This window comes from Nipponia nippon, unplaced genomic scaffold (genome assembly GCF_047370975.1).
Source record: "Nipponia nippon isolate SJK-2023a ecotype South Korea unplaced genomic scaffold, ASM4737097v1 scaffold_12, whole genome shotgun sequence".
NCBI classification, from domain to species: domain Eukaryota; kingdom Metazoa; phylum Chordata; class Aves; order Pelecaniformes; family Threskiornithidae; genus Nipponia; species Nipponia nippon.
The window spans coordinates 5032560-5059634 of record NW_028262313.1 but is presented as its reverse complement, the minus strand read 5'-3'; the positions used below and the strand labels follow the sequence as shown (position 1 = coordinate 5059634).

General features: G+C 48.3%; 1 protein-coding gene across 5 annotated transcripts in view; it reads left to right on the top strand.

Annotated features, from left to right (window-relative positions):
- Positions 1-27075, top strand: part of GAB3 (GRB2 associated binding protein 3) — a 75668-nt gene that overhangs the window by 39554 nt on the left and 9039 nt on the right. For 3 of the 5 annotated variants that reach the window (XR_015702558.1, XM_087748534.1, XM_087748537.1), the window contains 8 exons: positions 8215-8518; positions 16552-16768; positions 17240-17718; positions 20314-20369; positions 21521-21776; positions 22939-23020; positions 24707-24809; positions 26164-26277. Coding sequence is in view for 4 of the 5 variants with exons in the window: in XM_087748534.1 (XP_087604660.1) it covers positions 8215-8518; positions 16552-16768; positions 17240-17718; positions 20314-20369; positions 21521-21776; positions 22939-23020; positions 24707-24809; positions 26164-26277 (1611 nt within the window). In the remaining variant the exon portion in view is untranslated. Of the gene's footprint in view, positions 1-5917; positions 6034-8214; positions 8519-16551; positions 16769-17239; positions 17719-20313; positions 20370-21520; positions 21777-22938; positions 23021-24706; positions 24810-26163; positions 26278-27075 lie in introns of those variants that run through there. The other 2 variants (XM_087748538.1, XM_087748535.1) reach the window with 2 other exon arrangements.

Below are 27075 nucleotides of genomic sequence, written 5' to 3'. Positions count from 1 at the left end.
TATGGATTAGGATGTAGACCAGGCAATGGGAATGTGTGTAGGTTAGCAGGCAACATATGACTCTGGGACTTTTTTCCAGTTTTTTTTAGTGTGTGTCATTTTTTCTTCACAAACCACGGGTTTCTTTTTGTGAGAAACAGAAACTAAGGAAACCTCTCTGCTTCTACAGGACGTCATCTTAGATGCTTTATGACAAAGCTTTTATTGCACTTACAGCACAGGAAATTTTTTGGTTAGTGTTTTTAGTCAATTAATGTATCTGTATCACCTTCAAAGGAAGAAGGTATTTCCCCTTCCACCTGTTGCATCTCCTCCGAGGAAGACTCATGCTGACTTTCTTGAAACAAGATTCATTTAGTCATACTGAAACTACCACAATCAGAAAGACAAGTCACTCGATAAATGACTCATGACTTAGCAGATGGAAATACAGTGATAGGCTGTAGTCTGTCCTGAACACATTGTGTGTTGGTCCTTTGCACAGGATGAGCCAGACCATTTGCGCTAGCCTGTGTTGCAAGTTGGTTTGTATGGGAACATTGGTTAGCTCAGAGCTTTTTCCCACCATAGCTGAGCCCTAACCTTGAGAAAACAGAGCTGTAGGGGGCATGAACAGGCAGGGGGCGGGAGAGCTGATGCCTTTCCAGCACCCACAGGAATGCACCTCAGCTTCCAGGCACCCAAGCAAAGGGGGACAAACTACTGCAGGAAATTTCTCCTGTTCTCTAGGTTAATAGAATTACATGCCTGTGGAGGCAGAGGAAGGCCCTAAGGGAGGAGTATTCCTCTTTGAAATTGAATATTTATTGATTTTTCTTTCCCAGCCATAAACCATGAGTTTCAGTCTCTCACTGCTGAAGAACTTTATGAGATCTGAGTAGAAAGTAAGGGAAACCAGACAGCAAGGGAGACAAAATCCAAGAGAAACGTTAAACCAGTGGGTGATGGGCAATGAGCTCAGCTGCTCCCAGAGCACTGCACGGGGACACACTGGAAGGGACAAGCAGGCGGCCTCATTAGGGAGAGATTTATTATGCAGAGCTGATGGGAGCTGCAGACCAACAGCCACAACTGAAATAGCAAAGCCGTAACTCCAGCTGTGGACAGGCTGGGTGGTTTAAGAGGTCTTTTTCATCTCAGATTTCTGCAAGTGAGTTAGTCGAGTGCTGTTACTGAGCAATGCAGGCTACAGAGTAGAAGGCATGAGCCCTTCTGCAGGGGTCTCGCAGTCCAAGGAGGGTTAGCTGCATGGGGCTGGCCCTTTTCTCTTGAAAGCGTGGCACGAAGAAGAGCTCCCAACAATGTCCTCGGTTCTTTGAACACGAGGATGCTTGCTGGGAACTGGGCCTGACTCCTTCTTCCTGATGCACAGGTCCCTCTTGCAGGGACCGTACTCTGCGGTTCCAACACCTCCCGCTCTGTGCAGGCAGGGGAAACTCTCTTAACTTATATGGTCTTAATAGGCTTAGACATCAGCTGCTTACAAACCTGTCTACATATGAATTTGAACTTCCTCTTTTAAGTCATTTACAGGAAATGCTATAAAGTTCCGCCTAATTTTTTTCCCTAAAAATATGTTTAAAAAATGTTCTTTAAAAAAAAGACAAGCTTTGAAAACTTGTGTCTCAAGTGCTGGCACTCTGTGGGACTATTATCCTGCAGCTCTGCTAGTTTTCTAGCCCCAAGGATGCCTTGCAGCTCAAGGCAGCAGAACCGCAGTGAGTACACAGGCACACAGGCGCTTCCAGCCCTCAGCCAGCCATGGGGAGGGAAGCCACGCCAGACCCTTCTCTTGTGGGATTTGCTGCTTTCTTTTTCCAAGGGAGTTTGCAGGATGAGAGCAATCCCAAATGTCAAACCTTTCACAGTCCTCCCCATCACTGAGCTCTTCTTCACAGCAGGCCTGGGGACGAGCACGTGTCCTTTGCCCAGAAGCACGGCTGCAAGGCCGCCAGGCAGGCCGAGGAATCAGTACACATCTGCTCTTCGTTCTGCTTCCCGTTGCCATCCCCTTTGCTGCATTCTGTAAAATGAAGATTATCCTCATGGGGGAGTCGTGAGCATTAATTTAGCTGGTAAAGAATTTCAAGTTTGTTGGCTATTCTGTGTTTTGTTATTAAAACCAGAAAAAATCAAAACCCACAGGACAAATTATATTTCAGGCCAATTTAACTCATTTAGCATGTGTGTGCTCTAATTAATTATTTAGATCTCAGATACTGGATATTTTGTACGTACAAATGAAAACATGGTCCTCAGACAGAAGGTAAATGATGAAGATCCTTGGCTAAACCTTTCCCACGCAGGCGCTCAGCTCCCATTCTGGCCTCATTTACCAGCTAGCTGTTTTTCCAGCACATAATAGGTTTGCTTGTGGCCTGTTTTATCTGACATAGCCAGGGCAGAGCAAACACTTGCGTGTAATAGCAGCCCTTTTTAAATCTCACACCACTTATTCAGCAGAAGCAGAGACATCAGATTGTGGAAGTAGCGATCGCTACTACCCTACTGAAATGGAAACAGAGCTATTCCTCTTTCCTTCAGAAGTGGCTCTGGAGTTCCCAAAGTGAAAAATTCAGGAGCAAGAAGAAAACACTGATAGCTTGTGTTGCACAGAGCAACACGCTGGCATCCGACCAAGGCTGCTGCAAATTCTTTCTTCCTTTTGGCACCAAACTATTCCACTTGCGAAGGGGCAGGTGAAAATTGTTCTAGATTTATGTTGGCTCTTGTCCGACTGTAGTTGTGCTTTTCTGATAAAGCCTTCTCTCTCATGCCAATGAAGCTTTGGAGGACATGTAAACATATCATCATTGTATCATTCCTTCATCAAGAAGGAACTAATTTCAAAAGGCCCCCAAATAAATGTAATATTTCTTCTGGATGCGTAGATCCTTCCCATAGTGTAAGTGAGGAGCCTAGGCTGAATCCCAGGAATTGGCTCCTATTTAAGTATATAGGCTACTTCATCTCAACCAGGGAGTGCAATCTTTCACCCTTAAATCGATCCAAATTCTCTTGTAAATTTGGCAGTGTGTGCAGCTCCAGACTAAATATTGTCAGGTATTATTGGCTCTGATCAGCTGAAATAAATCCCTCCTTGCCACAGCCCCGCCACTCTGGCCCCGCTGGCTCCTCGGGTGCCCCCGCCGGCCTCGAGCCACTGCAGCGGCTCAAAGGTGCTCTCTGGCCTGATACCGGCACCCCACAGCAAACACCGAAACTGGTGTCCTCTGGGCACAGGCTCACTGTAATAGTGACTGTGCCTTACAAACCGTGAGGAGGCAGGTGTTGCAGCAGCACGGGGTGCAGGCTGATTGTGCACACAGGGCCTGGGACTGGAGGGAGCAGGGAGCAGAGCTTCTTGCTGTACCACGGGTTGCTGGCACAGCCACCCTTCCCCAGCGAGGGGTCCGCGAGCCGTGGGTGCCCCCTCCAGCCCCGGGCAGGTGCTCAGTGCCTTGCGGCGTGGTGCCAGCACGGGCACAGCTTCTCGTGTGGGTGAGTGATGGGGACGGGGAGGAAGGCACACGCCACACCACACTGCGTACTGGTCTGGGGGCGAAGGTCTCGCTGCAAAGACACAAAACCAGGGATGGTGGGAAGAGTAACAGGGGAAGGAGGAGGCAGCCTTGTGACTGGTAAATGGTGAAAAGAAAACTACCAAGAGCTTACAACTATGTAAAAACCCACCATGCTCTGCCATGGGGCCAGGGCTGGGGTGGGCACTGGAGAGGAGGTGCCATGGGGCACAACTGCCTGCCTTGCAGGGCCGGGGCTGGGAGGTGCCAGGCATCCTCTGCGCCTCTGGCCTGGGGCTGCACTCCAGCAGAGTGGACTGTGTAGTACACGAGCTGCCTGGGTCCCTGCGAGCTAAAAGCTGCTGCTGCCGTCTTGTCTGGCCAAGGCCTGCCACAGCTGGGCTCCCAGCAACTCCAGTGTGCTGCATCCCCTTCCCCTGGGGAAACAAGACATGTAGCTCATTGCAGGCAAATGCCAGGAAAATGAGGAGAGGATATTTGACTCTTGGAGATAAAAGCCTCATGCTGAAAGGTGTGCCAAAACCCCTGCTTTGCCTACGCCACGGAGCAGGGCGAGTCCTGTGTATTTGCAATGGCAAACCTGCTCGTGTTTGTTTGCAGGCAAGCTGTGAATGTCTCAAAAACTCAGTGCATTGTACACTCAGCATTGTAGGATACGCAAAAATGTTTTGGAGTACAACATTTTGTGAGTAAAGGCACATATCAGTGAAAGTTTCAGAATGGAAATGAGCCATTGAGGGGAGACAGGGATGGCACTGGATATGTCAAATGGGAGAAGAGGCGCAAAAGATGGTCCTTCAACCCTGCCCATGCAGGTAGCTATGTCGGTAGCCGATGCCACTTTCCTCCTAGAGAGTGGAAGAAAAAAAAGGAGCTCGGAGAGGTGAGATGCAAGTGCATTGTGTGTGTGTGGATGCAGTCTGATGGTACAACAAAGGTGATGTTAAGAGCAAGCACCCAGGGAAGAGCTGGTCCCGTCCCCTCCCACCCTCCTACCCCCTTCCTGGTGATGGCCTGCCTGCACCCAGGCAAGGCTGGGTGCTGGGGCACCAGGCTGGCAGCATTCCCATTTCCCAGTGTGGGATGCGGTGTTTTCCACTCCTTTTGCTCGCCGAGACAGCTCCCTTTGGTGGCAGGCAAGGAGCAGCCCTGGCACAGGGCAGCAGGCGAGCTCGCCGGGCAGCACCGGCAAACTCCCCATTGGCCAGGCTGCGCCATCGCCACCCTGCTGTGGCACCAGCACTGATTTCAAGAGAGGCTGAGTGCTTAAACATCTTTGAAGATCTGAGCCTGCGAGTGCTGATTCACCCATGCTGCTGACTCAGGCTGCGCCTATTTAAAAGCTGCCGTCCCTCCGCACCTCTGCCTCCCCTCAGCTCCAGGTCCAGCAGCGGCTCAGCAGCACCCACAGGGTATTTGCTCCGGTCCCTGCAGCTCACAGTGAGATACCACCATTGGTTTCAGAGCACTTTAATGTCTGGGGCAATGAATGGCAGCAGCCAAGGGCTGTTAGCTTGTCCAAACTGGCGATATCACCAAAGGACAGTTCCCCTGTCCCTCTCCGCCCCTGACCTTCCTGCATGATTCCTACAGCTCACATGTTGCCCCCACAAGAAAAAATTACCCTGTTTTCAGCCAGACCGGGTGCTGGCTGACTGCACGGGCCCCGCCGCAAGCCTGGGGAAGGCAGTGAGATGGAGAAGGGAGGTCCACCCTTCTTAAGGGCAGTGCAGATTTGGGCAGCTATCTGGCATTATTTCCCCTCAGCCCTGTTTTCACGGCTGCCCAGCTATGATAGCCAGTGTTTTCTCACACAGCCTCGGCCCTGCTCTCCTCTCCCATCATAAGCTGCACTGACCGGGCACCTCTCCATCTCCACTCTCACAGCGCCAGCCAGACGATAAGCCTGATCAAATTGTGTATCTGCAGGGAAACAGGTTATCAGGCAGCTTCTTGGCTAGTACAAAACCAAAAACAGCAGAGCCACAGTCGCTCACACCACACTGAAGCCAACCTTCACCTCCGAAGGGAGGGACCGTGAGCTTTTCTGCAAAGCACAGCTGCAGTTTTCTCTTTCACCAGCTGCCTGGATTGTGCTGAAACTACAGACTCCTTTAGACGCATGGAAATTAAAATGCTAAGGAAATGGGGACAGGTACTGGGCCATCCTGCCTAAGGGTGCCGTACCAGCACCAGCAGGTAGCCCGGAGCTGGCCCCGGCCTCAGGGCTGAGGTCCTACCTCCGCACAGCTGCGTGGGTGCCAGCTAGGCAGGGTGTCCCCAGCTGCTCTCCTCTCCCATCCCATCCCATCCCTCCCCTCCCTCCTCATCTTGCTCATATGCAGGTGATTTCCATCCAATATCCATCAGAAGGAGCCAGGTGTATTTAAGCTGCAGGGCTGGCAGCCTTGTGAGAGGAGTGAGAAGTGGTCTTGAAGGAGATCTGATGGCTCTTTCTTCTTTCTGCCTTAGCAGCCTGCTTTTCTAGGAGGTAAAGGAGCAGGTCTTGTTTGGCTTTATACCTCCTGAAGTATTTCTCTTTTGTTGTTTAGGGATGAGAGTGTGTTAGAGGATGTGACCTTTCTGTCCTGATGCATCTGTGGGGTGTGTGTTAAGCCTGTATGGCACTGGGATTACTGGTGGCAGAGATGTGGACTCTTTCTGGGACTGTACATGTGAGGTACCTGCTGGGCTGTGTTCCGCTATTGAAGCTTGCTAGTCAGGAAAGTGTTTTCTCCATTAAACATTTTTCCTTTGTTTCTATTTCCTTTGGGGGGGGTGTTCTTTTTTTCCTGGCTCCCACAAAATTAGACTTGTCTGAGATCTCAGTAATCTGTTATCTCTAGCTATGCTCAACAGAGAGCAAATCTCTTTCAAACCTCAACAGGTCATGAAGGCAAGACTTAATTTTCTTTGTGCAATACACTTTGCACCTCACCTCTGCTTCTTGTTTATTCCTGATGTGCCCCCCTCTGAAAACCCCTCCTTTACACAGGCACCAGCTTCTTCAGCCTTGCAAGAGCTCCCTCTATGATATTTCATTCTCTGGTCCCTGTATATTGAAGAATCTTTTGCTTTCAAAATAGTTTAAGGTACTGCCAGGCTGAACAAACTGACTTCTAGATAAATTTTTGGATGAATGTTGACAGACTGTGAAAAGCTTGCTGTACTGCAAGGGAGTCTTTTTTTGAGTAGAAAAAAAAATGCTTTTTCTTGACAAATGGTTGTTGCTATTTTTTGTTGATTGTTTTAACTATCACCATGCCCATGGGAACCCAGTGTCAGTGAAATCTGTAGTGCCTATATTGATCCTAAACTGTGCCAGTAAGGGCTCTTACATCTTAGTGAAAACATCCTGAACCCAGTTATTTTGCCTTAAGGCCGAATGGTGGCTGTCTTTAAACTGACAGGCAGATCCACTCTTTGCAAAATGAGCCTGATTTTTAACTCGAACACAAGCTATCGCGCAGGTTTCCATCATTATGACAAGTCATTTTGCGAAGAGCACTTGAATAAGATTCAGGGAGGTAGTGGTTGCTGCTCAGATGTTTAATGAACTTTTAACTCTTATGAAGGCAATTTGAACAAGCAGTGGCTGTATAGCTATTGCAGGTACCTGGGCAGCGTGTGAGCCCCTGCACCTTTCTTGGGCTGCCATCGGAGCTGGGGCAGCTGCAGCCTTAGCTTCAGCTGCTCCCTGGCAGCCACCCGGGCCTTGCTGGTTTGGGCATGGCTTTATCCAACACAGTTTTTATAGAGTTTGGTAAGTGGGAAGCTCCTAATGTCTTATTTCAGCTTTTTGCTGTGAAACAGAGTTCAGGGTGGATTTCTTCTCGCCCTCGAAGTAAGTGTGTTGGTGACAGCTGTAATCAACACAGAGGCGCTTATACTGTTGATGAACAAAACCAGCTGCTGGAAAAAAGGGGAAATATGTTATTTTGTTCCTAGAAACTTGCATATAGCTTTATAAAGTGATGCTGTATCTTAGTCCTGCCAGGACTTCATTTCAGCCTGTATGGGACCCGTACCTTCAGTCACAAGGGTGAAAGAAACATCAGTGCTTACCAGTTTGGTCTGGGTTGATGGTCACTCGAAGCAGTGTCTGTGTAAACAGACATCCTTCCGTAAGGTTTGGAAGTTTCCTGTTTAACTTTTTAGCACTACAACTCCCTTAAGGTTTGTTCTGGGCTTTCAGAAGTAACTGGCAGCTCATTAACAGCTTTTTATTAGCACTGAAAGCCATGGGAGGGAAGCTGCTCTGGTCATCTGGAGGCCTTGTCTTTGCTGGGCAAAAGGTGTTTGTTGCCAGATATTAGCTCATGTACTGCAACACAGGGTGCAGTCCTAGGTGTTTTCACTTCACAAAGAAAAATGTGTTATAACATCTTCTGTAGATGAGATGGTGAAGTATCAGATCATTTCAATTACACCATGCTGGCAGGCTGAGGGTGAGAGGAGGGGAGAAGTCTTGCTCCTCTTGACCTCCAAAGGGACAACCCTCTGCCTTTTTTCCTATCACAAATGCAAGCTGATAGCAAGCACTTCAAATCAAAGTCACAATTTGGCCAGCTTATCAAAACAACTATAAAGCCTAAAGGAAAATATGCATGTGTGGGCTGATTGATATATTACGTGGCTGGCAGTAAAAGGGCCCCGTTTGTGCCATTTGCAGGCATGGCGGAAGCGGTGGTTCGTGCTGCGCAGAGGCCGCATGAGCGGGAACCCCGATGTGCTGGAGTACTACAGGAACAACCATTCCAAAAAGCCCATTCGGATCATCGACCTCAACGAGTGCGAAGTGCTGAAGCACTCGGGGCCCAACTTCATTAAGAAGGAATTTCAGAACAACTTCGTCTTCATTGTGAGGACCACCTACCGCACCTTCTACCTGGTAGCCAAAACTGAGGAGGAGATGCAGATCTGGGTGCACAACATCAGCCAGATCTGTAACTTTGGACATCTAGAAGATGGCACAGGTAGGATCATGCTTATGCTCGTCTTGGGGGCTGGGAGGATGATCTGTGTCTGGGCTCCTCCACAGCTGCACGTGGGGTGAGAGGAAGCATGGACCTTACTGGCGGGCTGGGCTGGGCGGGTGGTGTGGGACTCTGTTTCCTGCAGCTCTGCACAGGACTGAGATGCTGCTAAACCCTGGTTTGAAAGTTATCAGGGATCTCACTTCTGCTGGGTAGAAATAATAGCTGGCCGCTTGGTCTCACTCTGAAGCAATTCCTGCTAGAATAAACAGCAGGTCCTTAATAAGAAAAGGTACTGTTTATGTGAAAAGCTGACTGACTGTTATCTTCTGGGGCCATTTATTTCATTACATGTCCCATATTTATTTAGTTTGGCTTAATGTAAGACACCTGTTCTAGGAAAGCGTCCTGCAAAACTCGCATTTTCTCAGGCTTTGCTGGATGTGGAATGTGCACAGACCTGGGTGTATATGCACATACATAAATCAATGACAAAAATACTGAGCTGTCTTAGTCTATTAATGAGAAGAAAAATAAAGAAAAGGCAGAAGACAGGAGAGTGTTAGAAGTGTGTGTCTAGACTTAAGAGATGGTCCTGCCAATGAAGCATAAAGTTGGCCTGTTTTGCCAGGACCTACACCTGTATATACTCAGTAGGGTGAATATCTTGGAAAGCTTCCAAGAATTAACCACTCCAAGATGGATGTAGCCAGTAATTAAAGTCGGGACCTGTATCATCATTAACTTACCTTTCAAATGAGACAATCGGGCACAGATAACAGCAATCTGTCTTTCCCTTGACATTTCCAAGGGGCAGATAGAGCAGCAATTTGAGAGCTTCATAGGAAGTGAGTCAGAATGAAGTCCTTTGCTGTGATAAAAGGTAGTGCAGGAGCAGAAGATGGTGGTGATGGAGGGACTCGATCCCAAGGGCAGTAATATATTTGGGGGTATCATAGTGTGGCTGGGCAGATTATCCTGCCGTGGTCCCTGTGCTGTTGTGCTTGGACTGCTACTGGTGTCTGCAACTGCCATGTAGCCATACCATCACCTTGTAACTTAAAAGAAAACAAAAGACTCTGGTGGGATGTTTTCTTTTAATCTGTCATGGTTCCTGGCCTTCTTTAATCTCCTCTTCAGTAGTTTATTCTGAGGGGAAATGGGAGTGGAAAGAGCACTGCAGCAGTCCTGTTATAAATGTGATGTCTACTCTCTTCCCATTCACTTTAGAGACCACCAGGAAAATATGCTGACACATCTCTATATGCCAGTACAAGCTGCCCATGAATGCAACTTGCAAACTGGAGCTGGTAGCTTTGAGGGATTGGAGTCAATAGCCCTTTGGAGCTTGGCTGTAATTAGGGATATTCAGTAACCTCCTTCCTTCTGCCCTTGTTGACACTGAGATGTTGGTCCTGCATTGCTACTTCTGGTGCAATATTATTTTAGATATAATTTTACCAATTACTCTGAATTGAAGGTAAATCTTTCCATGCAAAACAGAAAAGAGAAAAATATTTTTTCTCTCAAATGTGTATGCAGACTTCTGGCACCATGTTGAGGATGTGCATAGGGAGATGTGATCTGTGACAGAGGAGCTAAGGCAGCGGCTGTCCCCAGGATAGATGCATTTATACTGGGAAACGTGTGTTGCGTTACGCTGGTACAGCACAGCATTGCTTGTAAGAGTTACACATGGGCAATACTCGGAGTATTACACAGTGGTATTTCTCTCCCAGCAAAGATTGCTGGTGTAGACACTGACGGACGAGACATGACAACTCTTGGTGCGGCAGTTGGGAAAGCTGATATCCCAGCTTTCCGCTCTGTTCAAGGTGGATATTATCCCCCAAGAACTTCAACAGTGTAGAGCATTTGCCTTGGTTCAGCATAAAGTCTGGCACCTGAACTTACAGCCCTCATCACAGACTGCCTAAGCGAAGCTTTCAGACATGCACTTACTGTATCTCTAATGGCTAATAGCTCGTAAGATCTTCTATTTATCCTGCAGCTCATCCTGGTGAGGTCAGGTCTGGGGTGTATTCAGGTCAGGCTGCAGGGCGTGTTCAGATCCTCTGATTTAAATCTGCAGAGTTCCACAGGTTGCACATCATATTTCAAATGGTTGCTAATTGCTTCAGCTTTTTAGAAGCACCTAAATCCCCCAAGAGCCTGTAGGTTTAAACAAATTACCCTTAAAAATTAACATAAGAAAAGAAAAGCTCTATTAAATGCCATATGCTTTTTTAACTTGAATGCTACTGTGTTAAAAAAAATAATAGTCCCTGAAATGAATCATCAAAAGAAAGACACATCAATTGCAGGAAATTTTAATAAGCTGTTCCATGTATTAAAATGAATCTTAAAGCCAATATTATATTGTGAAATCAATCACTCTTAATCCTTGCATCTCTGAAAATTTGCTGTGACTTTGAGGCCAAAACCAAATCTGCTGCTTTCTCCACTTAATGCACAGAAAGTGCAGCCACAGGTTTATGCAGTGACTCAGCTGTCCTGTTGTTCCCAGTATCAAAGAGGCTGGACAAACAGCCAGGTCCTACTCATCAGAGGCCTCCGGTCTGACAGGCAAGCAGCCAGATGCAGACTGAAGTTAGCAAAACCACGGCTGGCCCTGTGAGGACAGCTTTTTAGTCAACAAGAGAGGGGACAGCTGAGAGACGGAGGCGAAATGCAAGCTCCAGGCAGATGTCAGGAAGCACCTGGGAGGGTGGCTGTCGGGAAGGACTTGCCAGCAGCAATCATCGTGCTGCAGCACTCGGCTGCCACAAGAAACCGTGCCGCTGGCTCTGCTGAAAATGACAGGGGAGCTGGCACCTTCAGTGGAGTCAGCTGGAGGAGAGGCCTCCCACCCTATTTTCCTACCATTTCTATGTAAAATCTTGCTTCCACCTCTGGTGAAAGCTCCTGATAGAGCAGTTGCTCCCCAACCTCACAGGACTCGTGGCCACGTAGAGGACTGAGAGGATGCTTGGGCCAAGTAGCTGGGCAGGGGAAGGGATGAAATGAGGTGGCTATGGGACATCATGGGCACACTTTATCCCATATGCAAGCTGAAACCATGATTAATTGACACAATGCAATATAGCAGCTTTTCATTGGAGAAACTACTGTGAAAGTTGTTTTGCCTTTTTCATTAGGAAGCCTTGCTTTTAAAGATTGTAGCTGTGCATTGAATGCTACCCTAGGCCATGCCCTGGCAGGCAGCTCCTCAGCCCAAGAGGGACCTTTCGTCTTGGGTTCCCTCTTTGCTTCTTCCACAGGCTCCAGGTGTTGTTCCACATCCCATGGAAATGCCTTGCTCCTTCTGGATGCAGCCCCTCCCTGAAGGTCCCTGCTGATTTCCATCGCTCCCCGGTTGCTCTACTCTCTCCCACAGCACCCAGAGCCACAGTAGAGCCTGATGTCCCTGGGCAGGCCCCCTCACTGGTGCCCTCCCTGCACAGCACAGGGACCAGGATGCTGGCAGAGTCATGCTAAGTGACAGGTTACCCTTGGGGCCCTCTTGGCTGCTTGCAGTTGGATTAGAGCATTTCTGCTCCTCCACCTCTCCCTCGCCTCTGGTTGCTCTGTTGTTCGCACCCATCCTTGCCCATTGCTGGGATCTTCTCCCTTTCTGCCTGTTCCTCTGATGGTTTCTTTGCCTCCTTAAATGTCTCTCCTTTTTTTTTTTTTCTTTTGCCAATGTGCACAGACCCTGCCCCCCATGGCATGGGGATGGTTTGATTCCCCAGGACCTTGCTGCAGCCATACTGGGGAGCATCTTCCCCAGCCAGGACAGCATGCTGGGAGCAAGGGGGGCCAGGACCATTGCACTGAGGGGCTACCTGGAGGGACTGTGCTCTCCTCGCAGAGACACTTTTCTCCTGAGAGTCTTCATTTCCCTCTCTGTTCCCATACAAAGCAGGGCAGGCAGTGTCCTGGCATATTTCCTCACTGCAGCTCCTGGCCCTTGCACAGGAGCTCAGGGGAGGTGTGACAGCTCCTCCCAGCCCATGCTGGAGGACAGGCACTGGGGCTACTCCCTCCATATTCCTCTCTCAGTGGGAGGAAATCCCTTCTCAGCTGCACAGACTCAAGGCTGCTCTTTAATGTCAGGCGCTGGCCCCTGGCCAGAAGCAGTGGGTGGCATTTCTACCTCCTTGGTATGGCCATGCAGCCTGGCGGGGGGTTGCTGTGAGCAGGACCCCCCTATTTCACTATGTCCTTGCACTGCTGTTGCACCATAACAATTTTTGGGCAGTGGGCTGGGGTCTGTAGGAGGAGGGAGAAGCCCTCTGTTCCTCCAAGGAATGGTTCTGCATTGATGGGGAAAGTCACTGCAGAGGATGCTCCTCGTCATCCATGGCGACTTTCCCTGTCAATGCAGGGCGGAGATTTTTTGTGTTAGTACCCACTGAAGCAGTTAGTTTGGCAGCTGAAGCCTCTGTCTCTCTGGCAAAGGGGAGGGCAGGCACCAAACCTATTCTCTGCCTTCTCACTGTTGAAAGTGGCCATGCATAATTTATTGTCCCCAGCTGCTGCTGTGGTACAACTTTAATGCACGCTGATTTGGTTACCAGCAGAGCTGGCAGGGACAGGGACGGTCTGTTAGGAGCTGGCTGCAGGTCCCTGAGCCCCTGAAGGTTAGAAAAGAGCAGGTCTGCGCTGTCCCTGTCCCTCCCTCCTGCTCACAACGGTTGCCATGTGGTCTGCAGCTCGCAGCCTTTCCTGATGGGATAATCCGTGGCTAAACCCTGTGAGTACCAGATGGAGTTCAGGCCTGTTAGTTCTCTGCATTAATAATCCAGAATGTCATTAATTTCTTTCTTATGCATTGTGGCAGTTTTTAGTTGTTTTTTTTTTAAATGTGGTCAGATGGTGATGTGAACGTGCTTTTCTAAGATCCCTATGGAGTTAGCCCGGTGCATATTTGATCATCCTCAGCTTGCAAGACAGCTCTCTGAGTCCAAGATTTGAAAGCAGAGTTACCGTCTGAGCCAGCGCAATGAACAAGAGAAAAGTTATTTTTCAGATGGGAAGGCTGCAGCCCTCAGCTCTGCTTTGCAAATGTGAAACCTCATAAATGCCATTCCTTCCAGATGCTTGCTGCTGAAATCCCGCTGCTCTAAGCACCTGCTGAAAATTAAGCAAATGCTTTGCTTAAGCTCGAATTTAAGCATGTGCTTATGTGCTTTGGTGACCTGGGGTCCACCACTGCACCAGACCTCCAAAGCTAACAGGAGGAAGCAGCAGTGAGCCAATACTGGTAGATGGGAAGTAAAGAGGCAGCTCCCTCCCCGGTTTAAAGGGATGAGGTGTGGGGTAGTGCAGGGAGAGAAGATCAGCTGTTTTACTCTTCTTCTGGCTGAGATCAGAAAGATGATGGGATGACGCCTGGTGTGGCTGGTGTGGAAGTCTGGGTCACTAGCAGGTTTTGTGTTTAGTGATGTTGCTGTCTAACCATCCAAGCAACCCTCTGCATCCCTCCCAACCTGCTTGCACATATGCCTAGCACCTCCCAGGGCTGAGAAGTGGCTACAGCAACCCAGTGCAGTGCCAAGGCTTGTTGTTGTGTTGAGCCGAGGACTAGGTAGAACCTGCCAGAGGATCTCGGGACCTCACTGCACAGTGCAGGATCTGCCCTGCAGCATGTACGCAGATGGTCAAGGGCTGGTTCCCAGCATTTCCAGCAAATTCTGGATATCAGCATTAGAGAAATCTGCCTTCTTGCTATGCTTTGAAGGCATTTTTATGCTTGGTTTGGTTTTATAAGCAGTACCTGGTTTCTTGTGTTTGTTTTTGCTGCGGGGTTTTTCATTTTGAAGAAGGGTTTTGCAGCTTTGACTCAGGTGGTGTCTGCATTTCAGCCAGAGAGATGGGTACCCATTGCCGAGCCCCACAGATGCTGGGGGCAGCTGGAGCACCCAGTGAGCCCTGCCTGGTCCCCACACAGCCCTGGTAAGGGAACTGCCACGCAGCAACCTGAAGCTTCATTAGAAAAATAATATTCTCTAATTGAGGGCTTGTGCTCCCGGTGCCACTAGCTGACCTTGCTGCTGGGAGCAGATGCCTTTGGAGAGCTGCTCTGCAAAGACACCTCAGGCCCTTCCCACTCCACAGCTGCCCACGGTGGGAGGTCCAACTTGCACTAAGGACTCTATTTTTGAGTTGAAATGCCCCAAAAGCTGGGACAGAGGCTGTGCTTAGCCTTAACTCTGTGTGGCTCAGCCATCATTCCTCCATCCCTCCTGCCTAGCATCCCCAGCTCTCTAGCAGGGATGGAGGCTAAGAGAGCAACAGGACTAGATTTGTGTCTGCTGCCCGGCACTGCTCGGGCCATATGGGTGCCTTGGCCGTATGCTGCCAGTGAAGGGTGGCCTTGGTGGTTGGAGGTGAACCCGGAGCTGAGCCGGTGGCCAGCTCTGTGCAGCCTGGGCCAGACCTGCTGCCTGCAACCCAAACCTGCTCCTCTCCCCACCGCCACCCTTCTCTGTCAGGGGGGGACGGTCTGGAGTGTTATGCCCACGGAAGGTGTCGCTGAGCACAGGCTCCCTTGTGCCTTGTGGCTTCCAGAAAAGCAGTGTCCCTTTTCCCCGCAGAGCCAACAAGCCTCCAGCTGGGCAATAACAGCTACACCACAGCTCTTGTGGCTTTGATATCCAGCCTAGAGAGGCATAAGGAGTTTGCAGACAAGTTGCCATGCAGAGGGACCTTGACAGGCTTGAGAGGTGGGCCCGTGCGAGCTTCATGAAGTTCAACAAGGCCAAGTGCAAGGTCCTGCACGTGGGTTGGGGCAATCCCAAGCACAAATACAGGCTGGGCAGAGCATGGATTGAGAACAGCCCTAAGGAGAAGAACCTGGGGGTGTTGGTTGATGAGAAGCTCAATGTGACCTGGCAATGTGCACTTGCAGCCCAGAAAGCCAGCTGTATCCTGGGCTGTATCAAAAGATGTGTGGCTAGCAGGTCGAGGGAGGTGATTCTGGCCTTCTACTCCGCTCTTGTGAGACCCCATCTGGGGTACCGTGTTCAGCTCTGGGGCCCCCACCATAAAAAGGACATGGACCTGTTGGAGTGAGTCCAGAGGAGGGCCACCAAGATGACTGAGGGGCTGGAGCACCTCCCCTATGAGGACAGGCTGAGAGAGCTGGGGTTGTTCAGCCTGGAGAAGAGAAGGCTCCAGGGAGACCTTCTAGCAGCCTTCCAGTACCCGAAGGGGGCCTACAAGAAAGGTGGAGAGGGACTTTTTAAAGGGCCTGTAGTGATAGGACAAGGGGTAATGGCTTTAAAGTGAAAGAGGGTAGGTTTAGATTAGATACAAGGAAGACATTCTTCACTCTGAGGGTGGTGAGGCACTGGAAGAGGTTGCCCAGAGAAGCTGTGAATGCCCCATCCCTGGAAGTGCTCAAGGCCAGGCTGGATGGGGCTTTGAGCAACCTGGTCTGGTGGAAGGTGTCCCTGCCCATGGCAGGAGGTTGGAACCAGATGATCTTTAAGGTCCCTTCCAGCCCCAACCATTCTACAATTCTGTGATAAGTTCAGAGGTACAAGAAGTCTGGCTATGCTATGAGCTGCAAAGCTCAGTTTTGTCCACTGAAATCTAGAAAGTGGGAAGAAATCAATCCCTTTCCTTGTCAACATTAATTTGAAGTGTTGGAGATTAATAATCAATTATTTGCATTAGGTCCTAAAAAATACTGGCTAAAACAGATTGCTCTGCCTCAGCACCTTCCTCAGCAGAGGTTGTATTCATCACTGTCTGCTACAGCCCTGCAGGAGTGGGGGACCCCAGAGCAAGGGGGGTCTGCACCCTCTGCAGCCCCTCAATTTGGCAGCTGGCTTGCCCAGCCTGGGCAGGGGGAACAGCTGCAAAATCAGCCTCCCCTCTCCCCAGAATCAGTTTTTGCATCACCCACTGCCACTCTAGGGTAAAACATCCCTGGTGCAAAAGCAAGGTGGCGATGGCCAGGAGAGGCAGTGGGCCAGGGTGAGTTAGAGCTGTCCCACAGCCGGGGCCATCCATTCCCATTGCAGGTTCGGTGGAGAGCCTGTCTCACACGACCTCGTCCCCGCAGCCGTCGCCGGCCGCCTCCACCCATGCCTCCCGCATCGCCGATCCCTCCTTCTCAGTCGACCACACTGCTGCTGATGCATCTGCTGCGGAGGAGACCCCCAGCGAGTCAGAGTCAGTCTTCCTCCCCGACTACCTCTTCCTCTCCAACTGCGAGTCAGGCAAGCTCAGCCACAACAGGTAGGTCTGGGCTCTGCCAGATGTGTTGGGCTGGAGCCACCCTCTGCCCAGTGATGCTCTGGGAAACTGGGGCAAACTGGTCCTTGAGCCCTGCCACTCACAGTAGGATCCCGAGCACAACAAGGGACCATCAGCCTAATCCAATTTACAGGGGGCTTTTCATAGCACAGATTAGTAGTTGACCGTTGTATGTTGGTCCTGTCCCTTTCCAGGGTGGGGGGCTGGGGACCTCACATATGGCCTCCCTCCAGACACCCTTTCTGCCTGCTGCTGCCCAGGGTGCTCCACAAAGTGCCCCTGCCCAGCTCAGGGGGGACCTTCCACACCCATAGGGAAGGGACAGATTTTTGTCCTGAACTGTGGGTTGGGTGTTTTGGTTGGTTGGTTGTTTGTTTTCTTTTTCTTATGTGCTTGCTCAGTTGCAACCAGGAGAAAAGGAAAGCGCAGGTCCTGACCTCTGTCTCTGTGCAGGTGTGACAGCTGGTCGAATTCGGACAGATCTCTGGAGCAAACCTCGTCGGACGATGTTTTTGTCGACTCCTTGCAGTCCCAGCCCTCCTTGTACCTTGTACAGCCATCCAGCACTGGCACTGTGCACCAGGATGGGGCCCTGGTGCCAAATCCCAGCACTGTGTCCAGGAACATAGACATTAGCGGGCCACCCAGTGACTTTTCCTCCTCTTCTCCACTGCTGGGGACGCCGCTGACACCAACCTTTCAGATTGACAAGAGCCAAAACGCGCTGCCCTACGGTGTAACCCAGCTGGACATCCTGTCCAACACACCCCCGCCACGGCCGCCCAAGCCAACCCACTTCTCAGAGAGGAGAGGGGATGAGGTGGGCAGCAGGGCCCTCCAGAACGGGCACGCAGGGATCTGCCGGGCTCAGGTCGCTCTGGTGCCCAGGAGGATCTCCTTGTCCAGCTTGGACAACGTGAGGAACTGGAAAGGTGAGTGCATTTCCAAGACCCAGTGAAGCAGGAACAGTGTGAGGGATGGAGCTGCCCACGAGTGCAGAGCTGGTGCCCACCTCCAGTGTGCTTCCCTGTCCTCCCCCCTGCAAAATCATCCACCACCCAAGGCAACCTGAAATGCTTCTTTCAAATTAGAGAGCAGGATTCAGACCTGTCCCTCACATTCAGCTCCTGCTCTGTAAAAGCCCCTCAGTGTGTACACATGGGAAGCAATTTGGCTGTGATCTCTTCAGGGTGCCTCATGACTTGCTAGTTTTCCATGCTGCCTCCCTCTCCAAAATAGAAAGCAGTAGAAAGACAAAAATGAAAAGCCAACCACTGAATCAGGCAATGCCAAACTCTCTCTTTATGCAGGTCAAAACGTGGGCTTGCACATGGGAAATGCCTTTGTAGCTGTGCTACTTCACTACATCTAGTCCTTTCCATAACAGCAGCGTCTCTTCTCGCAGCTTAGAGTAAAGAACAGGAAGTCAGGGAGACGCTGGGGATGGGATGTAATCTCAGTTGAACCGGGGACTCTGTGTGTCCTTGAGCAAATCCCACTCTGTCCTTGCGCTTCAGCAGGGGTAGCCTGAAAACTCACTGCAGAGCAAGGCTCTGCTGCAAAGCAAGTTCTGCTCTGAGCTGAGGTGATTTTTCCATTGGTTCTTGAAACACCATAATTTCAAACAAAAATAACAGTCAAAAACCCAGAACGTCAAGGTGTCAAAAAGCAGCATATGCAGTATGAGAAAGTTTTATTTTGTGGAGTCACAGAACAGAGGGAGGCAGCTGGAATACCAGGCTGAAAATCACCGAGTATTTTGCAGTGGTGCGTCGTTTTTGAGGAGGAAGAAAACATAGGGTTCTAAGGACAAGCATCCTTTAGACTCCTGTAGTTTGAATGACCAACTGGTGTTTGGGGCCGTTAGATCTTGCTCTTAAAGCTCAGAAGCTAAAGCACGGAGACCTCTGTCCAGCCTGTTTATCAGTGTACAAACAATTCTTGGAAGGTTTCTGGAGAAACACCCATCAGTGGAATTGGTATTCTTAATTATCAGTTACATTTGGTTGCTCCCTGAAAGGTGCTGCTCTTGTTTCTGCACATGTGCCGCTCTAACACCGCCAGCGCACTTGAGACAGTTAATGTTCCTCCAACCCAATTTATGCCAAAATGTTTTTAAGAGGATTAAGTGGCCAAATGTCATGTTTTACTACCGTGCTGCAAGGTTATCTCTGTCTGACAGGGGGCAGCAATGAATTAATAAGTGCTGCTATTTTTTCGTACCCTACGTGCAGCTGAAACTATTTGAAAGGTCAAACTCTGAATTAAAATGTGTTTAACAAAAAAGATTGGAAAAAGAAACAGGGAGAAAGCAGCTGTTCCTCACCAGCTCCCAGAGTGAGCCCACTCGAGTTACTTCATTTTTTGCCCTTGGCCCCCTGTAAAAGCTGAACAGATGTAATTAACCCAGTGCAAAGGCAGCACATGCTGGTTGCAGTGCCATGAAGGGGAAGGAGCTGTACACATGTAAGGCACCTGTATCCTGGCATCTGCCGGAGCATTGTGCCTGAATGTCTTATTGCCAAAATAATAAATAAACGTAGCTGTCCCAGGACAGTGACTGTGTCTATCTGAATATATATCTGCACTAACAGTATTGCTTTGTTCTTGTTTAGCACTTTTGCCTTTCATGCTGATACCACCACAAAGACCCCCCCCAGTTACAGTGCAGTACTGAGATCTCCACCATAAGAGCAGGGACTGGATTAACATGGTTGCAGGTTTTTAAGGCAGTCCCACAGAAAAGCCATTTTCTGCACAGAAAATCCTTTTCCAGAAAAGGATGGTACTTGTAAGCATCTCCCACTGCTGATCTTCTATGCACTGAATGCTGGATTTCAGGTCTTTTGCCTTTTACTTCAAAAATAAAATTGACCTCCAGCAAGACAAAGGCCAGCCTGCACAAGGGGACACTGTGACTGGTGACCTTTTCTCTGGCTGTTTGTTCCCCATCAGCTTGAGCCACTTGCACCACATCAGCATTTCTGGGTGACAAAGAGAAGAATTTCTCTCCTACCATTAAGTTCCCCCATGCACCCTCTGTACAATAACATGTACTTCCCTGGTACCTTACAAAAAAGGATCCTAAATGACTTTCCAACTAATAATGGATTAATATTCCCTATAGTCCCATTTCATATAATTTCACCAGTTTGACAGGTGGGAAAACAGAGCAGGACTAGAGCAGGAGCTGGGTTTAAATTATTGCTTGGTTGCTTGCTCTCCACACCATACCTGTCTTTCTCCCCAACTGCTTGTGTTATAGGAAGCATAAGTTACAGCTGGATTATACCTGAACATGTTCCTTGGTTTCATCATACTTAAAATAGATGTAATCGCTCTTGAAATGCTACTGAGCTGGTTCTGGTCTTAAGTGTCATTGGATTTCCTCATTTAGCATAAATACTAGGAGTTATGGAATCTTTGTAAAGCTCTAATTATTTTAGAGCCATATGCTTTACTCCAGAATTATCTCTGTAAAGTTGGACTGCCTTATCACATTTTTAATCACTTGCTTTTCCTTGCAGCAGACATGGAAGGCAGTTCCTTAAGAAGTCGGGATAAGAGGCTTAGCCTGAATTTGGTAAGTACTCTGCTTGCATAAATTTAAAACACTGGCACATGACAAACTTCAGAAAGTGAATCATTTCACATCATGATATTCAATCATTCCTCTCCTGTGTTCAGCAGAAGAATAAAAAAATGGAAGAAGCACTTGGCTTTGGGCAACTTCTGTGCCGCATCTTCACAGCTGCAGGAAGCCTTTGAGAGAGGAGGGAGGGGGAAGCCACAACACTGAGCACCCTGCTTTTAAAGCAGGTGAAGCCAGGTCTGTTGTGAAAAAGGATACCAGTAGCCTCGAGAATTAAACTGTTGATGAAGAGCACCTGAGAAAACTGGTTATCTCTTCGAAAAAGGGTCTAAAGAAGCCTATCACTTCATGATCCTGAGGGATATCTCTTCTTCGAGACACAGGAAAGTCTCTTCTCTCAAAGCGCCTGTGATTCAGAGCTCTGTCAGTCTAAAGCTTCCTGACTCAGCCTTTGACAGGCATGGTTATATGTAGCACCATCACACATCGCGTAGCCAGTCTTCTGCCTGGTGCTGGACACAGTCTTCTGCGTGGGAGATCCTTTGCTGCTTATATTTAAGTTCTGGTGGTGGGCAACTTACATTTTTCTCCCCTTTGAATGCTTGCAAGGTTTTTAATTAATCCTTCTCACCACTCAGCCAGCTCTAACCTGCATGAAATGGATTTCTAGTGTTTATTCTCAGCTATCAGAAGTGACTTGTATGTCTGTGTGTCTGCTCTCTCAGCTTCCGCATTTGCAAAAATCTAGTTCATCAGATGTTCTCCTTTCAGATTTTTTTTTTTTGTATGAAGGAACCTCTTTCATTTTATAGGTCAGGATTACTGCTGGGAGATTCAAGTGCAGCCTCACTGAAGTTGGAGGATTTAACCTACTTAAGTGACAAATAAGTTTAGTCCTCATTTCCAGCAGTGACTTGTGAAGCTCAGAAGTGGACTTCTCCGAAGCTGGAGTGTACATCTGAACTCATGAGTTTGTCTCGTGTCTTTCCAGCTTGCGTTTCTCAGAAAGGTCACGTCAGGACTCTCCTGGCCTGGGGCTCGGCTCAGATCTCTTGCCAGCTGACAGCACCTCCTGGCTTGCAGGGGGTTAGCTATTCATTTATTGACCCATTTCTCTTTGTTTTTCTCTTTTGCTTCTGAAGCCCTGTCGGTTCTCCCCTCTCTACTCGACTGCTTCGGACAGCACGGAGGACAGCTACGTGCCCATGCGCCCCAGCACCTCTCCCTCTGCGCCCAGCTCCGACTGTTCACCCGACGGCTACATCCCCATGAGCCCTGGCTCAGCCACGTTTACCTTCCCTGTCGTCAGCACTGAAAAACTCACCAGCCCGTTACCTGAGCTTCCCTCAGACCTGGAGCCGCCTCCAGTGAACCGAGACCTCAAGCCTCGTAGGAAATGTAAGCCCAGACCTAAAATGCAATTGGCAGCCAGAGGGTCCTGATAGCGGGGACAGGGGTGACCTCCTTTGATAGTGTCCTTGGCACATTTTAAAAGGCTTCCTACTCTAGAAGAGGGACTGAATTGCTGTATAAGTGGCTTATAGTACTGTAACACAGGATGCGTCCGCAGGGTCATTTGCAAGCAGAGGAAGAGCATCCATGCCTACTTTTGCAGTTGGAGACCAGGTGGCTGCATTAGCGTGGTGCATGGCTTCAGATCCACTCTGCAAATCACCAAATGGATGTAGCCTTGGAGAGACAGCAGACTAAATCCTGCAGCTCTAAAGTACATGTACTGCTGTCTCACCAGCTCCCTGACCTTCCAGGAACAGGACATCCAAACACTCAAATACTCAAACTTGATGTGTGGGCTGTTGGTTAAACCTCTGTTGGGTAGGCGCAGCTGTCTTGGTTTAATTAGGAATTTCCTGCAGATGCTTTTAGTGATGGTAATTTTCCACTCCTGCTTTTCATGGCATCTCCAAAATCTGGGTTGCACTTCCAGAGGATGTACTGGGGACAGAATTCAGCTTTGCAGTGGAGAAATTGCCTAAGCCTAGCCTACATTAAAGTTCTTTGGGCTGCAGAGCCACAGGGCTACTCAGAAATTGGTTCAGGAAATGCTACTGTGAAGTGGGGACAGAAATTTAGACTGTTTCCAGGAAGCAAAGCAAGCTCAGTTCCTTTCTTAGAGGGTTTTGAGAACGGGGTGGAGAACGTACATGGACTGGTGAGAGCAGCGATCTTGATCTCCACGTGTAGGACCTTTTTGTTTAGAAGAGAGCCCAAAACCTGTTTTGACCTATAGGTTGAACTGTCCTCTCCTCTTGAAAGCAGCATATGCAGAGCAGATTTGAGGCGAGCACACGGAATCTTGTGGCGTATTTGCTCTCCTTATACCCATTGTATTTATTCTGTTATTTTAGAGGGACTTTGCTTTCCAGCACTGACTGAAGTGGTCATTTGTTACTGATTTCTCTTTTGGTTATATCACTTATGTTCCGTGAAATACTCTTGTTACTTTCTTGCTGTTAACATAAAACTGTGTTTTTTCTAAACAGTCTGTACTTTTCATTAGCTCTGCTATTGGAAATGTAGTTCCTTTTGTGTCTGCTTGCAGCACGGCCACCTCCTCTGGACTTGAGGAACCTCTCCACAATCCGGGAGCATGCTGCCGTGACCAGGATGTGGACTGTGCCTTAGTAAGTCAACAAGAAACCTGCTGTTCCAATCTTTTAAGCATCAACATTGTGGAATGGAGTTAAAAATAACTTATCGCGTCCCACAAGAAACAGTTTCCTGGCAAAGTCCACAGACAAAAATTCCCCAGGGCTCCTTCCAGCATCCCTCAGGCTTTTGCTGTCTCTAAAAAGCAAGGCTCCCTTTCATGATGGGCAGCTCCAGTGCGTTCAGCATCACGCAGTGATGCTCAGTCTGTTTTGAAGGTTCCTTTTGAAAAGGCTGGAGCTGGTGTGCACTCTGGTGTGGCTGCTGCAACGGCTAAAAGCTTCACATGCCTTAATTATTTTTTTTCAAAGTGATGGAGCCATTTTTGTTCCTGAAAATTAATATAGCAAAGGAGAACCAGGTAAGATAGAGATCTGTCTGAATTGTAGCCTGGGTGTAGACTTCTGCACTGCCACGCAGCAATTCAGACTTGATCTCTTGGTGTGACCTTTTGTCCCTGGAAATGAGTTGTGGGGTAAAACAAATGCTTTTGGTCCCGAAGCAAACTGAACAGATGATACGGTTGGGCTCCGGCTCCAAGGGCAGTGAAAGACTCATCTTCAGGGAACTCGTGAGCAGGGGAGGACTGCAGCCTGCTGGCTGAGGGGATCTCGGCACTACGGGGAAAGGCTGACAGGAGAGCCAGCTGTGCTGAAGCGTGCATGCAAAAGCCAGGCATTCCCACCAACCTCCTCTGCATATCCCAGGCACTCCAGAAAATGTGTTTTTTCACTAGCATGAGTGCCAGACAGGACATTTCCACTCCCCCGCCTCAGGTAGTCATTTGGAGGGCAAAAGGGACAGGAGATGGGCAACTTCTCAATTGCAGACCCCTCTCAGCTGCACAGCCTAAAGCCGGTTAAGCCCTGCGGCACTGCCTGCCACGTGCTGCCTGTTAGGGAAACCCCAGTAGCCTGCCTCCCAAGCATCCCTGCCAGAGCGCTGTGGTTAATTAGTGCTGACACAGTGCAGAGTCCTGAAGGATAACGAGCTCAGAGGGAGTTTGCATGTTTTACATTAGCAAAACTAAAAAAGAAATATGCCCGGAACTAATAAAGCAAAAGGAATTATACTGTTCATGCTGCACAAAGTGGCCATCCAATTTCCTAATAACTAACCCCATTGTGCCGGCCTGCAATAGTTTACTCACGATATACCTCTGACGATTATGCTAGTGGTAGAGGTTTTCTTGCACAAGGGCTGAGTCGCAGCCACCTCTGTAGCACCGATAGCATGTGTTTACACTGCGTTCAAAGCCAGACAAGTTCCTCTGCATGCACCTCCAGCAGCTGATTAATTCACAGCAATCTCCAAAATGTGGATACCCGCACAATTAAGCAACTGCTTCATCAGCACGTATTACCTGGATGAATGATATCTGTCTCTGTGCCCCTTGTTGGAGAATTGCTGCAATGGTTTATGCTTTCTGTCATACCAGAGATGGCAAACTTTCATAAATCTCAGAAAAAAAAAAATTAACAAAAACATTCAGCGATATAGCACACTTTTTCTAGAACTAAGGAGTGGTTTTGGACATCCTCTCCATAAAGGCTGCAGCGTTAGTGTGAGTTTATTCACCATATGGACTGTGTCAGGCTTTGGCTTCATTTCAGAGCATCTGTAAGATGCTTCCTTAACCTCTCCTGTGTTTTTCTTCATAGCAATCGAATGAGCTTTATCTCACCAGAAAGAGACGGTATTAATTCAGCAAGAATATTTGCCAATTCAGTTTCCGGAGAAGAGGAAGAAAGTTACATTCATATGGTAATCTTCATTTTCACACAGCCATCCTTTGCTTTATTCTGCTCTGTCACATTGATGGAGAATGCAGAAGTTTGTTTTCTAAGAAAAAATGTTGAGGAGGTTGGTCCTTTGCCTTCTGTTTTTTAAAAAAATGATGAAACGGTTTTAAACCAAAGACACTGGGACCAATTTACAGAGAGATAAGGGAAGCCCTTCTTCTGCTCTGCAGAACTCAGCTGTTCGCCCACGAATGTTGCTGAGCAGTTCCAAGAGATCACAGGGATCAGCCATATTTACATGAGAACTCATTAAGGCAAAGGAAAATTAAATCTTTTCACCTTTTAAAAGTGTGCCCTGCAAAATCTCCTAGGAAATGACAGAAAGACGTTAGTGCACTTCCTAAAGAAACACACCAAATATTGTGCAGAAACAGAACTCCCATTAAAGTCTCTTATTGCTTCTGCTTTGGCTGGTGGCACTAACCCCACTTCCCATCCCATGAAAGAAGAACATCTGGCTTTGTGGCTTCCTTTTCTTCATTCACTCTTTAGCCATATCTTGCAAAAGAACAAAGATCAAAATCTCAGTTTCTTTTGAATTTTAGGTAGAAATAGATCTCAAATCCCTTGATCTGAGCCAATGTCTACAGATTTGGCTCCATAGCCAAAGCCCAATGGCAATGGCTATAGAAATATATTGCAAAGCTGACCACAATCTCCATGAACCACAGTCTCAAATTTTAATCCACACCTCTGCTAGATCAAAATCTGCACAGGAGAGCAGTTCTAGTTGTAACTACTCCCCATTTGATTTTTCTAGTCAAATAAAGCCTTCCATACATCTGTGGTCATCTGTGATTTTTGTGAGATTAATTTTCAGTTGCTAGATTTGAACAGAATTACCACCATGTCTTCAAACTCATATAACGATGATGGTTAAGAGGGCACCCCTGCAAATCTGAGCCTTCCAAGGGCTTGGGTTGAGAAGCTGGGCACAGGTCCTTCCTGATACCATTGAATGAAAATCAGCCCAGTTTGCTGTTTTGCCATAATTACTGGGAGGAAAAGGCTGTCACAGTTTCTTTATGCCATCCTGCAATTAATCAGTGTTATAGAATCATAGAATCATTTAGGTTGGAAAAGACCTTTAAGATCATCAAATCCAACCGTTAACCTAGCACTGCCAAGTCCACCAGTAATCCACCACTTATCTTGTGGTTAGTCACCAAACACACACTTGCCATAGAAAACTACATGGGTGCTGACCTTCCTCACTCGCTTTCTGCCAGACGAGTCTCCCATCTCACAGTTGTAGTCCTGCTTCCTTCTGGGATCATGTTTTAAGAGCATTAAAAGTTTCTCTTCTTTCCTGACAGGAACACAGACAGGCAACATCTCCATACAGTGGTGCTTTCCCATGGACAAGGAAATCTAACCTTGATTACTTAGCATTGGATTTTAATTCTGCTTCCCCATCCCCTGTACAGAAGGTACGAGTCATTTGATAAACCCCACAGCCTCCTATCTTCTTTTCTGCTGGGAGGAAAACAAGACAGAGAGTCGGACTCTGCTAGGTGCCCTAAGTATCATGATGAAGCCAGTCATGTTTCCAGCTGACTGCATTTGTGGCAGGCTCAAGATTAATATAATAAAAGCACTATTAAGGTGATGACAAGGTGTCCTTAGCGTGACTCATAAGGATGCCATTAACACGAGCTCGGCAGAGGGCACGAGACTGCGTTGGGACGTGCAGCCATGAGGGCTTGTGGGCAAGCTCGTTGGTGCTTGCAGGATCTCTGCATGCTCTTTCATTTTCATCAAGTCTCCACAAATCCTTTCCTGCTAGTTTTCCCCCAAATCTCTTTGCAGTAACAAGTTTACAGCCCATGATAAATTCACAGGTTAAGACTGTACCATCTTTTGTAACATGGCAAAATGTGCATCTTTATTCTTGCATCACCAAAAGCATTTCAATTTCCTTAGCCATACTGAGAAAATACATTCCTTGTTCCAAAGAGCTTATAACCTGCCCAGGTGGTGGGTAGGTACAATTGCAATGCAACAAATTGTCGGTTTGGGCCATTTTATGTCCTGTGTATCATTTTCCCCATCATCTAATAGTCCTGGATGCAAAAGACTTAAGACTCCTAAGCTTTCTTAAATTTAAACTCTCCCTTTAGCAGTTAGGTTATCCCTGCAGCAGGATCGCTTGGATGAGAAGAGAATTATTATCTGCATGGAAATAGCCAGAACAGCACGTTTCTCTCGCTCACTGTGCTGGGCTGAGT